The sequence below is a fragment of the Dermacentor variabilis genome, chromosome 7 (assembly GCF_050947875.1).
Source record: "Dermacentor variabilis isolate Ectoservices chromosome 7, ASM5094787v1, whole genome shotgun sequence".
NCBI classification, from domain to species: domain Eukaryota; kingdom Metazoa; phylum Arthropoda; class Arachnida; order Ixodida; family Ixodidae; genus Dermacentor; species Dermacentor variabilis.
The window spans coordinates 70,908,106-70,922,181 of NC_134574.1; the positions used below are offsets into that span (position 1 = coordinate 70,908,106).

Below are 14,076 nucleotides of genomic sequence, written 5' to 3' on the forward strand. Positions count from 1 at the left end.
CGGCGGACAGATGATGTCTGCGCTAAGCGGGGCTCGTCCCTTCATTAATCACAGCAGCTGCTTCTTGACCACCCTGCCATAAAGCCACAAATGCAGCGGCAGGTTTAGAGAGCACGAACACTGCATAGCTGTCACTGACCTGCAAGGCGTCTATCGTACAGATTCTGCGTACGTATTCTACGTGCGTTTATCGTACAGTCTGTGACGGCATGTCACAATGAATCCACTGAAGACTGCAACAGCACTCCCAGTTCGTCCCTCGTCCACGGCGCGGTACGCCGTGTACACGGTTGTACGCGCGAACGTTCCATGGTGTTCACGTCTTCGAGTTCCATCTGGCCATAACAGCTGGTAAATCACGGTTTGTCTAACACGGCGGCACAAAGCACGGAGACTGACGCAAACCTGCACACACAGCGCCTTTGTCACAGTGCGAGACCTACGGAACAGCACGCACAACCATAAGAAAACAGTCAGTGTGCCCTGACCACGTGGCGGGTACAGAAAAAAATACCACGAAATTTCCTTCACACTTCTGTCGCAGCGCCCGGACTGTATGGATAGGGCCTTTCCTCAATATTTTTTTTTACTTCCTCCATTCTTCGCACTTAAAATGGAGCAGAGCTTATCTACGCCGCGTGTTCAGGTAATGTAAACAAAATTTTAAGAGATAAATATTATTTAATTGTACACGGAATGGGCGAGCGTAATGTGGCTCTCTAAGCGTTCTAGAGGCAACCTGAGCTGCGTGGGATCCATAGTCGAGTGGACCGCCGCACTGTCACAAGTTTAGCTGTTGTTTCGACGTAAATCGTGCAGTATGTAGCCTGAACTGGCTCTCCTTTCAGCCGTACCGACAGAGGTGATTCCTTTCTAATGGCCCGTTATTCAAAATTTCCTAAATACTTACATATCGGCTAGTAGTCTGCACAATGCCGGAAGTACTGTCAGTTATGGCTTATTCGCAAAAACGGTTACATGCAAGGAAAGAAACCTGGCATTACAATACCAAGAATGATGTTTGCATCAAAAAGTAAAGTTTGCAAAAGGCTAGACTGAAATAGATGTATCAAAATATAAATAGCTCAAATAGGAGGCGCGGTGACTATTATTGAGCACCTCGTTTAAAAGAAATTGCCAATGAGTGTCAATCATTACTATTGTCATCAAAGCGTTAGCCAACTATTTTTCGTCATTCCAAATTAAAGTCGATGTCATTAAATATCACAGTCATCGGGGCTAAGCAGCAAGCATTAAGGAGCAGACAGACGTTTGTAAATTGGATCACCTTTCGGCCAAAAAAAATTTCTCTTGCACTAGCTCAGAAGGTCTTGTTTGGGTAGCCGGTCATTAATTCAGTGTGCGTGGCCTGCTTCTTCGAAGCAGACAACTTCCAGGGCGCTTAGTCTGCCTCAACGAAATCCCAAGTACAATGGTTGATCCAATTTGCAGTAGAATTGAATTAGAATCAGCAGGTATAAGTGGCCCGAAAAGTTGCTTTATTTCTCACATGATGCTTTAATCGTGGATAAATTAGGCAAAGTGCGTTCAATTTGGCTGCTTCATTATATTCAGATTTATGTTGTATCTAATAGCTACATTTACAATTTTCATGCATTCCAACACATTTCTGCCTGCTGGAAATTCAAGGCACAAAACTGCGCAGGTTTATTCGCAGCTCATTGTAGGTTTGCTCTTGCTTTTTAATTAGCAACCTCGCTGGTTTCTTTAACACGCTTCTCATCGCCGACCTCAAGAAAATACTTTCTTGGCAACGCTATTCCGCTTTGCAGCGACTTCTTTTGTCAATGCTGTTCCGAAAGAGCACAGCTAGTGGCTTACTCCAGATGCACGTGATTCCTCCCCCTCGCTTCATTTGCGATAACTGAAAAATAAGAAACAAGCAGATCGCGTGAGTTCGCATGTTCTGAAAGCGCTAAGCATTTTGTCATGATACATGACAACATTTCGCTCGACATTTACAATGCCATTAATGTAATCCATCGATACGTAGTTCACTGTTATTTGAAAGGCAATATAATCAGATAACTCGAGGGCAATGATGCAATTTCGTAAATAGATGTACTTGTGAAAATCAGCAAAGAACAATCACAAATCACTACATTTATCGCGTTCTACAGATCATTCAATTTAGTCATTCATAGTCATTCATTAATCAACATAATACTCGCCTAGGAGACTCCGACTAGATTGCAATACAGTACTGGCAAACCCATTTAATGGACGATGGCTGCATCATCTTGCGAAAAAAAAAATCTGGCGAAATGTGCGTCCTGATCTTAATAGTGATAGAAAGGCGCATTTCCGCCATTGTCCTGTTGACTGCTTGCCTTCGCGCCTTGTCTTTCGTCGAGTAGTGCACTGTTGCAACCAAATTTAACCTATTTGCTTGCTTCACTACTGACATGCGACGCCATTGTCTTCGTGATCCGGCGCTTACATAGATGACCACACATGATCCAGGTCAGCGCTTTTGCACAATTTGGCTTTTTACTCTGTAAATGCCAAGCTTCTACTGCTTGCTTGAGCTGTACTGCGAACACTCAGTCGAAATGTGCGACAATCAAACGTCTAAGTAGAGATACCTGAAGCAACTGTTTCTGGCCCGAGCAGTGCTGCCATTCTTTTTTTGAGCGTGTCGCTAAACTCAGGCCGTGAAGTTTCTCTGATTTTTGCAACAAAGTCACTATAATGCTTGATAAAACTGTCCACTATTCTTCATACAATGTAGAAGTATTTCGAACACTAATATAGGCTAATGCTGCGTAACGCATGTTGTAACGCTTTACGTTCATCAAGTGTCCATGCAGGTGAGGAATGAACGTTGAGGTTAATAGCAGGTTGTTGAGGACTTCAAATATTTATTCAGGCAAAAGCCTTATACGGCTGATAGGTGGAAAAATCCAGCAACCGACCGCAGTTATGGCACCAAAGTTCGAGCGCATGCGCCTGTAAGTCATAAATTTCTTTATCAATAAAAGAGCTCGATTATATCTGTTTGCGTTGAATGGACACTCTTCTATATAATCAGTGTGGCCGCAAACGTGTCTGCGTGTGCGTGTTTTTTTTTTTTGTCATATTTGCCGAGCTTTGTACACGCGTCTGATGACGTTTTGAGGAGTATAAGATCGCCTGCGATAACTGGAAATAAATCTGTTATTGAAAGTTGATAATCATGAGGCTGATTATTGGAGTTTATTGGCGCAAGGGCTAGATGCTACCAAAGAGCGCCAAGGCTATGGTAATGAATTGTCATTGGTAGATGAATAATGAATATCGAGACGTAGATGAAACACGGCTGTATAGATGCCTAAAGATATTGCGGTAGCAATATCGGATGAAGGAGAATGTGGCTTTTGTACTTTTCTCCCATTATGTGCTTTGCATCCATGGTCTCAGCAAGCACACGTGATCCGAGAGTTAGAATTAAGTGATTTGTTTCTATCTGTTTGCCATCACGCGTCATCTTAAGTCTCCTGACATTGATCACATTGTGATCACTCCAGCCCTTTAGTAGTTCAGCTTCAGTCAGCCCCATCGAATCAGCATCGTAAACGACTGTTCATAGTGCAGTGCGGGATCATTGTCACTGGACGATCCCCGAATGACAATGGATTGGGCCGTTTTTCGTGTTGCTATTTCTCGCGGCGTTCCAGAAGGAGATCACCGCTTGCCACCTTAGAAATTTTATAACATGGGCCAAAAACTTCACTCAGTGTTTCAGCCACCAGAAAAGGCGAGATCATTCTCGCTGGCTTTTCTGTTTTCTCAGTCTATATACAGAAACCGTAAAAGATTGTCAATGTCTTGCAGAAAATTTGAAAGCTTCGGTGCGCCCTTGTTTCTGAGAGCGATCAGGGAGGGGCGGAATTAATATGCCATAAGCAGAGGTCAATTTTTCGACAACAACGCCAGCCACCCACTATAAAGCCCAACGAGGAGACGCTGCAAGCGCTGGAAAAGACAGCTCCTGCAAACGCCAGGTGTATGCCACTACTATGACGAAACATGGCATACCCAAGGTTGGGTACCTACACAGGGTTACCCTTGCCACCTGGAAATTCTGAAGTGTGAAGGGAATAGAAGGCAGGAGAGATCAAAAAGCGAGAGAGAACACGAAGGTTGAAGAGGAGGACAGGGAAAGGCAAGTACCCATTTCCCCCGGGTGGGTCAGCTCGTTGGTGACGCCTACGTGAAGCCGAAGCCAAAGGGGTGTGTTGCCTCCGCTGAGGGACCTGAGAGGTCCGAACACTCGGCATCGGCTGAATCCCCAGAATCCGCTTTCTCTTGGACACGGCTAAGACGGGCACGGTTAAACGCGGGGGGGATCCAGCCCCCGTGTGCTCGGGTACCTGGTGTCGCCACACACCAAACGTCTGGTTACGCAGGCGCCGCTGCGTGGTATTGTTAAAAGTTAGTGCTCTGTGTTTGTCTAATTTGCCTTTCCATGTGCGTCGCATTCTTCTTGCTTTAGCAGAAATTAGAAGCCACCATATATACAAGCCCATGTAGCTACCCTCGTCGATTAGTGTTAACAAAGCTTACAGCAACTTTAGCATACGCTAAAGAAGACGAAGGAGAAAGCCTGAGCGCGAACTAGGGTGCGAGATTCATTACATTACTTGATATTTTCATTCGAATGCATTGTTGCTTCCTATTACTTATTTTCTCCCAGCAAAGTTCGTAGGGTTCGAGTGCAGTAAAGAACTGTACCTTAGTTATCTGTGCTTTCATTTTCCCTAGTTAACACCAAAGGTCGCGGGTTCGACTACCACCAAAGGCCGTGGGCTCGATTGCCGTAACTCTATCTCAATTGTCTGTGCCTTAATGAACATCGCCTTAACTAACATCAAAATTAGTGCCTTTCCGCCGATGGGAATGTGGAGGGCATTCGTGTTCTTCTATTAGATTTAACATCACAAGAAAGTGGTCACTTCCGTAAGGATTTCGGTTAAATTACGTTCCAAGTCAGGGACAATAAAAGCAGAGCCAGTCACCAGGTCTTTTCATGAATGTTAATTATGATGATGATTGTAATAGGTTGACTCCTTATTGAAGAGGCACGCACCGTAGTTTTAATGAAGTTTTGAATTAATGGACATCTCGCGTCGTCTTGCGAGTCTCCCCACATCCTGTTGTGGGCACTTAAAATGACCTACAACTATGCAGGTGTCCGTAAGGTGATCACTGTGTTTATAAAAATCGTTTCTCGGAGAAGACAATTTGTGGTACCTATATGAAACATAAAGTGAAGTCACGCCACATTCTAGTGACACCACAGTTTGACGTGAAGGCCACGACAAGTCGAACGAGAACATTGGCTACACCAGCACTGAGATGGATGGCCACTTATGTTGGAGTGGCGGAGCAGCGCTAGGTGCAGCCGCAAAGGGGGCGGATGGTGTGGCTGGCTGCTCACTGCGCGTGAGCCGGACAGCCGGCGGAAGCCATCGTGTCATTGCCCCCTGACGCGTCACTTCGGCAAAGCTGTTTTTGGGCAGGTATGATATCCGCCTACCTGCCTCCTTGAATGATATGTTCTCTTTTGATTTGGTTGTTACGATTTCTTTTTCTCTTTTCGAGGTGCGGCACGACCGCGAGTGCGCGGCGTGCTCTCCATCACAGTTTACGCAGTGTAGATCATTCTTGCAAGTTTCAGATGCATGTTCATGCGTGCTGCATTTAACACAGGCCACTCGACCTCGGCAATTGTGGGTCAAACATTTGACCTTTGAAGCATCTCAGGGGGTTTTGCAGGTATGGCCTGACCCGGATCTTCGTATAACCTACTTCGATACTTTCAAGACTTGCACTTGAATCAATTATTAGAATAATGTGCTTTGTTGGGATTTCTTAATGCGAGGGTAAATAAGGATGATTAAATGAATGAAAAAAGATTTGATGATCTAATGAAGTCCAAGAGGGATCGATAATGTGGTCCCTGCGTCCAAGCAGATGGGATTTCCTTGCCATCCCATCTCAACTTGATTCTCGTGATATTGATTGCGTTCCCGTGGCTCTCTAGAAGTTCTGCCTCGGTGAGTTCCAGCAAGTAATCGTCCGAAATGACACCACGGGTATTGTTCGGTGTATGGTGTGGGGTATTGTCAGTGGAATGTCCCCAAAGGAGACAAGATTTAGCAGGTTTCGTGCTGCTTCTTATCGCGGAGCTCATCGCTGACCAACTTCGTAGCTTTATAACGTGGACCAATGGCATCTGTGAGACACTTCGCCACAAGGGACGGCGAGATTAGTCTGATTGCTTTTTCTTATTTTTCACTGTGGATCATAAGACAGCTGGGGTTGCCAAAAATTTCAGGACTTCTTCGGTGCGCCCCCTTTTCTGGGGGCGATCAGTGAGTGGTGGAAAGTTGCTAGTCGTCTTTAGGCGTGTGCTTTTGGGCAGTAACGCCGGCCACCGACGATGGAGTCCAACAAGGGAGCGTCGCAAAACGTGTAGAACAAGTCCTGCTTACGCCAGCTGTACGTCACTGCTATAACTTAATATGATTTAACCTAGATTGGTTACATCACACTCGTTAGCCCTTGCCACTGGGAAGGTCGGAAGTAAAGAAAAGAAGAGCAGAAAGGCAAGATTGCAAGGTACAGAGAAGGGCTAAGATTGAAGAGAAGGTCAGGAAAGGTGACTGCCAATTTCCTCCTGATGGGTCAGTCTGGAGGTGCCGTCTATGTGAAGCAGAGGGCAAGGAGGTGTGTGGCCTCCGCTGGGGGACATAAATGTCCGAACATCCGGCATCGAATCAACCTCCAGGATCCTCCTTTCCCCAGACACGGTTAGGCCGCACACGGCTACCCGCGGGAGGGTCGAGCCCTCATGATCTCGGCTATGTGGTGTCGTACCACACCAAATGCCTGTTCACGCAGAAGGCCATGCGGGGACGTGCGAAAGTTATGAATGGGCAAATTTACAAAACAATTTTTATACAGATTAAAATATGAGAGGTTTGTTGCTAGAAACTGAACAGGCTCAACGATAATGCAGGCACTGATATTAGTAACAATGCAAATCGAACTTTGGGTTACTTGCTCTACTGCCTTTATAATGCCATCGTCCTCTTTGAAATTACGACTATGGGAAACACTAATAAGAACAAAATTTGAGTGTGCATCCACCGTGTGAAATTCCATTAAATTTATTACCTGATTAGAACTTCTCCTAATTACTCCACTCGATTTATATCTTCAACTGACGATCAAATAGCTACTCTAACCGCAAATAAAACTAACCGTGAATTTCCACCTCAACTTATATCTCTATCTCAACATATATCGCATCGTATTGACCAGCTGTATAAAGTAGGTGCCAAATCTGCTCATATTAACTTTCCTAAAATTTTTTGGTCTCGCACATTCCTTGAATAGAATAGCCTCCCCAAAGAAATCAAAAAGCACTAATAAACGCAAGTTTCATGCAACATTAACTAGCGTGTGTTTTATGAATTTGTAATTACTGTTTCTTTTTAAGTTTTTGCAATATCTGGTATTATTCTGTAACTGTAAAGGAGCCTTGCTGGTTCACAGTTTCTTTTTTCATTTACCATCAGCTGAATTTGTCGGATTTGGAATTTACTTTTTAAGAATTGCATTATTCGTTTATCCTGCTCAAACCACTCCCTTCTATAAAGGCTTCGAATGCTGACGGCCTAAATAAATGTATTAATGAACCTTTAAATTGTCTTTTGGTTCAGGGGCGGTTACCTCCGGCGATGTATTACGATCAGCAGCCGCAGCAGCTTATTTATGCCCACTGCAGGCTGAAGACCTATACCAGCAATCTCCAAGCAGCCCTGTACGGCAATGTACACAATATGTGGATTGTTTAAAGCTACATAGTCAAACACTAGATTGTTAAACTCGGCTTTTCCATCCCAAATAACTAATCTGTTGTCACTGTTGGCCGCTTATTTCGTCTGTGCATGAAATTCTCTCGTCTTCATTGCTGAAATGGCAACCTAATCAACGACCTCTTGAAGTTTTTATCGCAATTGCGGACTATCTGTGAAAATATAGTGCTTATGCATTCTGGACTCATGCGTTAAAAAGAAAACATGCATTGTTTTATAAATGCGGCGGATGATGTGTGCTGCGAGAAGACAAGGCAGTGCAATATATTTGAGATTTTTATTTCATGCTTACAGTCAGGAAGCTTATGCATACAAACGATTGTGTATTGTTACATGCTCAAGGGCCTACGGCATTTCCCGTGCATGTGGACAAGCCAGTTTACCTTTGAAATGATTCGCAATTCTACTTATGTTTATGGAGAAAAATGTGCATGGCCAAAAGGAGAGCATGTTGGAAAACAAAAGTTCGTATGAATATTTGCAAAACTAAACTGTCTTTAACGTCTCAACAGCATATTTGTACCCTCGAACAGATAAAAAATTGAAATGAATCATATGCATCGAAATTTGCCTTGCGAGTATTGTGAAGTGCAGTTTCAGTTAGCTTTCTTGCAATTTATGATATACGATAGCTGATGTGCCTGTGATTTCAATTTGATGTTTCATGCAGAGGCTACTGACAGTGCACATACAATACATTTTTCATAATATCGACATGTCATCATTTCAACATCGAGATAATTAGGTGTAATTTGTGGATAAGTTTCTCACCATGGGTAATATAAGAGCACTTTTCTCGTAAATGTACGTTTTGGTTGAGAGCGTCTGTGCTGAAAGCGGACTGATTGTCCGCTCTTTATGTGCAGTCACCGATGTGATTGTGAAAAACTGTCGCTGCTTAAGTGCTTAAACAAGGCATTTCGACGCCGTGCGCCGGAAATATACACAAACAACGCGCTCGTTTGGTTCTTTAACAGTGACACGCATCTTCTCAAGGTAGGGATTACCCTTCCACAGCTTAGCAGCGCCTCGAGAAAAAAGAATACCGGAGAGTGACAAGTCATTTTTTAACGACGAGCTGCCACTCTTATCCTTATCACACACGACTCACTTCAACGTACCGGGCTTTGTCATGAAACTGTGATGGTTTATTATTTAGAAACGGTATTATGGCGATATCAATTATGTCTGCACTCGAGGCGTCGCCGTCAGGTTCCGTATCAAGCCCAAGAGCTGTAGACCAAGAACGCCGGCTAAGGCCTCTGGACTCCTGTACTGAGAAGATTACCTACTGCACAGAGGAAGAGCTACATGCGCTCGTGTGCTCTTTTATATGAAGTTTCTCTCTTTCTTCAAGGGCGATCAAAGCGCCGCCGCGTGCTGTATGCTGTATGTGCGAGCGAAAGCGTGCTGGCACGAACCGGCGATCGCGGCTATGCCCAAGAAAGAGGGACTGGTAGTCACAATCGCTTTGAAGCGTTGATAGCGTTGCAATTTAACACACGGCAGAGCTTTGTACACAGTTGCTCAGGGGCTATGGTGTTGGGCTCCTAAGCAGGAGGTCGCGGGAGTGAATCTTGGCCACGGCGGTAGCATTTTCATGGGCGGAAATGCGAAAACACCCGTGTACTTAGATTCAGGTGCGCGTTAAAGAACCACAGGCGGTAAAAATTTCCGGAGTCCCCCACTACAGCGTGCCTCACGTTCAGATCCTCGTTTTGGCACGTAAAATCGCCTAATTTAGACTTTTTTAGCTGCGTACACGCTGTTTTTCCTAATAGCCTAACAGAAAGCTAACAAGCCCTAATATATTAAACATGACTTTTTATCTGAGGCACTCTCAGCGCCTTCTATACAATAAGGGGCTGTGATATTTCCATCGTGACTTAACGTAGGTACCGTACCTTTTCGCCCATAACCAGCACCAAATCTTAAAGAAAAAAAAAGTAACAGTTGCGGGTTCCGACAAAATTTAAAGAAATTGGCCATAAAAAAATTTTAAGAAACCTTACAGTAAAGTGGGGGTGCTAGTTATATGCAAACTTCGCCGTAAAGTATAGCTTTACGGCAGAGCGCGCGCGTTGCCGTGAAGCCATACTTCAAGCCAAGTTTCTCCGCCATTCAATCTCCTGGAGACGCCACCTTCTCTCCACCCCTGCGTGTTGAAGCTTCCTTCTCCCCTCATTAACGGTCGCCCATTCTGTTCCGCTTTACGGGTCGTCATTTTCCGTTTAGTAGTTTGCGAACAGTACACGCGGCGCCGGCAAACTCATACGTCACCCATTTCCGTGACGCTCCCTCAGTCTGCGCGAAGCGCTTTGGCATACGACGATGAGTCCAATCACCGCTGGGATTTTCGGCTGCGTCGCGTTTGCTCCGTCGCCATTGCTTCTCCGTCCGCACTCATCCGCTGTCGTGCGAGTGCTAGTTGCGAAGTGATCTGATTCACGCCAGATGTCATGTGACTGATTCGTCTGCGATAACGTCCGGCATGTGAATCCAGCTTTGTGAGCATGAATGGGGCAACAGAGCCGCTGACAGAAGATACGCAGTAGACGAGTCGTGCATCCGCGAATGGAAACTGTTGCTGCAAACATTCGAGCAGTGTTGTATGGAGGTATTTCCGCGGATTATATGCGGGGATATTTTTTTTCCGGGCTGTTATAATTGGGGGTGGGGATTATAAGCGGTGGCGGGTTATACATGCAAAAATGCGGTACCTTGGCGTACTTCATGTCATAATCCGCTGTCGCACTTCTTACATATATATCATTACAAATTTAGCCTGCCATGGCCTCGGCTACATTCCAAGAAGCAGCTGCCTACGTCTTCTCATTGCTGTAAACTCGGTAGCCCTAACACAGGTCAAAATTCGAATACGAATGCGCGGTATGGAATTAGCATGGAATCTTTAGCGATATAGAACCTATGCAGTACGCGCGAGTCTGTCTAGAATTGAAGGTAAGGTTCATTTACTCTGACTATTCATTCGTCATCAGTGTTACTGAACGAAAGACATGCTCAGCTTCTATCGCTAGATTTGCGTCGTGAAGTCGCCTGACTTTGCATAAGTTCCACCATTCTATGCTCCAGTATTCCATCATCAAGAGCTCGGCGCTTGTCATCACGTATAAGGCAAAAAGCAGCCTCGCCTTTGGAACGCATAGTAAGCATCAAAACCTTATGAAGCCCGGAATTAAAAAAAAAGAAGTTTATATGTCTATACCCTAGGCACGCAGCGTGGTATTCGGTTTTGCATCATGCACTGGTCTAGAGTAAACAACGGTTTTGCATAATTTTAGTGGGTGCGCGTCTAGCTGCGTTTAAAATGAACTCATTCGCATAACCTCGACCGCGTAAACTCCTGACGGTGACTTTCCCATTGAACACCTGTATTTTCTTTATTCTGCATAGAATTTTTTTTAAATAATGCCCTTCCAGCTTAAGACGTTGACTGGAAGACCATTACAGCTGGCTAATCTTCAGGACAGCCATCGCAAACATGATGTATTAAGTATAACAACTCAACCCATGTATTACATCAGTATTAGCGTAGACGATGTATAACAAATGTGTAAACAAATAAAGAATAATAAAATTGCTTATAAAATTTTGCTCAATTGTAGTGGCCACTTCTAAACTTTGCCTGCTCGTCTCTTGTACCTCCCTAAAGTTTCTGCTAAACTGAAAAGGCGGAAATGACATGTCTTGCGGCACCATGGCAGAAGAGGGAATCTCTTATGCCGGCAGGCAAGACATGTCAATTTCGCCCTTGAATTTGGCCCTTTCAGTTTATCAGAAAGTTTCGGAAGGTACACGAGACGCACAGGCCAAGTTTTGTAGTAGTAACGTTTGAGTAAATTTTTATCCGCAATTTTATTATGATTTATTTGTGGCTTGGTGGGACCATATGAACGGCTCAGCTGCCACTCATGCACAACGAAATACATTTTTAGATTTTATTTGCAGGCAGAGGAGAAAATTATAAATGGTGCTCAGTGGCTACTGACGTGATCATGGCAAGGCAACCGCACCAATATGTGTTGTGAACGATCCTAATAAGGGAACATTTCTAGCAAGCCCTTACGGTCCTTTCTCATATTTCACTTGTTCAAACACGTTAAACTTCTGGTTGAATATTTTTACCGAATTAGGAAGAATTGCACCAGTAAATATATCACCGTGCTGTGACTACTCAGCAACAGAGGGAGTCAGGAACTGCACACCAGAATGACATAGCAACTGTGGTGATTGTAGCCGCGGACAACGTCTTCTTGCAGAACTTTGTCGACATAACTCAAACAGGGTCTACAGTTGGAATCGTTCTCACTTTTTACACGACAGGCTACATTAACACGTCCTTGTGTCTTTTCGAATAAATTGTAATACTTCGCTGCCCGCGTCGTGGTGAAAAGATATCAAGACTTTTAGTATTTTTTCTATTTCGTGAAGCTATATAGAAATGGTTCGACTGATCAGACACGTGCGCTGTATATTGAGCATACAATTTTTAGGTTCCGAGGTACCGGTCTGTACTAAGCAAACAAATTTGTGAAATAATTCGCACATCCTTCATTTGCACCCTAGATCAGGTATACAAAAATACTGCTTTAAAGGGAAGCTGAAAGGATTTCCAGAAAAAATGAGTGAAGAGCAGTACGCCGTGGTTTTCAACCCTCTGAATTCGAATATCGCATCGAAATTGAGTGAAAGAAAGCGCAAACATATTTTATTTCGACGAAAAGTGCAGCAGCAGACACGCCCAGCTCGCGCGCCTCGTTTCCGCCTGTGATTGGTCGGGCGCCTCGTGACGTCAACAATGGTGTTCGTCCGGACCCACTGCTACACACGAAGCACGGTGCTAAGTAGTTTGGTGGTGTTTTGCTGAGACGGTCATGGAAATTTTCCGTTTCTCCTTTCTCTTGCGTTAAGTCCAAACTCTATGAGAGCGATTTTGCGCGCGACGGTGACGGGTGACGGCTTCGAGCGACAAAACGGGCCGTTGCTTGAACAAATCGCTCGGTGTTGTCGCTCGATCGCTCGTTTCTAGAAATCTAGAACTCGTCGCTCGTCGCCCGGAAATTCTATGAGCGACTAGCCAATTGTGCGAAGCCGAAACTGGATGTACATAACTCAAATACTGCTGTTTGTCGAACGGAACGAGCAAACTATTGAATTTTACACGTGCAAGAAGAAGAACCTAGTGCAAGACCTTCAGAAATATTTTATGCTCCTTCTTCAGTAAAATACATCAACTTAAATTGATAAAGCATGCGTCACGCTAGTTTCGGCCCGTATATTGCTGCCCTCATACCGGGAAGTCGTCGCCCAAAGCCGTCGCTCGCGTGGAGTTCGGCTTGCAGACGACGAGTGAACGCGACAGCCATCGCCTCGCTTGTAGCGCTGTCGCTGTCGCGTTCAAGGTCACTTGTAGGGTGTTTATACTTGTACATACTACACGTACGTACATACTTGTGCATACTACATGTACGAGCCAATTGCGAAGAGCCGGCCTCTCCAAGAAGCAATAAATGCTGGTGCAAGCACTGTTTTCCACGCGAACGAAGGCGAAGTGTTGGCATCTCCTTGTGTTGGAAATGTTTTTTGGCGAGTATGTTTTTTGCTAAGCTGCATTCAGCGTTCCAGTGAGTACGTTTCCGGGCAAACAACTGTAGTGTTATGTTCCTGCATGCCTCCTCGTAGAACGCAAGTGGCGATGCGATCTTCAGCATTCGTGCGCTGCCCCAAAGCTGTCGGCAATCTACACAGACGGTTTAAACGCGGGAAAAGTTTACCGGCTGTTGTAGCACGTGTAGTATAGAACCTTCATCAGCGCGCCATCCGCACGCTACTCGTAACCGGCGAATTCCGTCGGCTACGTGAGATGGTCGGTTTCTTATGTGTGCGAGAGAAGGTGGAGTGCAGCGTCTTGGCGTGAGCAGGCTTTCCAACACATGCAAACTTTACGCTTGCACTGCGTTATGGTGGCTGCTTGCAGGCTGTTTCACAACACACGTGCGAATAGAAAATTCGCGCCGCTTGGCGATGAAACCTGCGTCAAAGGTGGGCGATAAACATGCACCTTCCGTTCAGCGTGCTAACTATTTTTTTAGGAGAACCCAAAGCACGCATTATTGATAAACTCCGGTAGTAATCTTCACGGAAGTGGTTAGAGCACAACACTTGTTGT

General features: G+C 44.9%; 1 protein-coding gene across 2 annotated transcripts in view; it reads right to left on the bottom strand.

Annotated features, from left to right (window-relative positions):
- Positions 1-1,492: 1,492 nt before the first annotated feature.
- Positions 1,493-14,076, bottom strand: part of LOC142587517 (plancitoxin-1-like) — a 133,171-nt gene continuing 120,587 nt past the window's right edge. For both annotated transcript variants that reach the window (XM_075698588.1, XM_075698587.1), the window contains one exon: positions 1,493-1,885. In XM_075698588.1, coding sequence (XP_075554703.1) covers positions 1,778-1,885 — 108 coding nt within the window. In that variant the 3' untranslated portion in view covers positions 1,493-1,777. The remainder of the gene's footprint in view (positions 1,886-14,076) is intronic.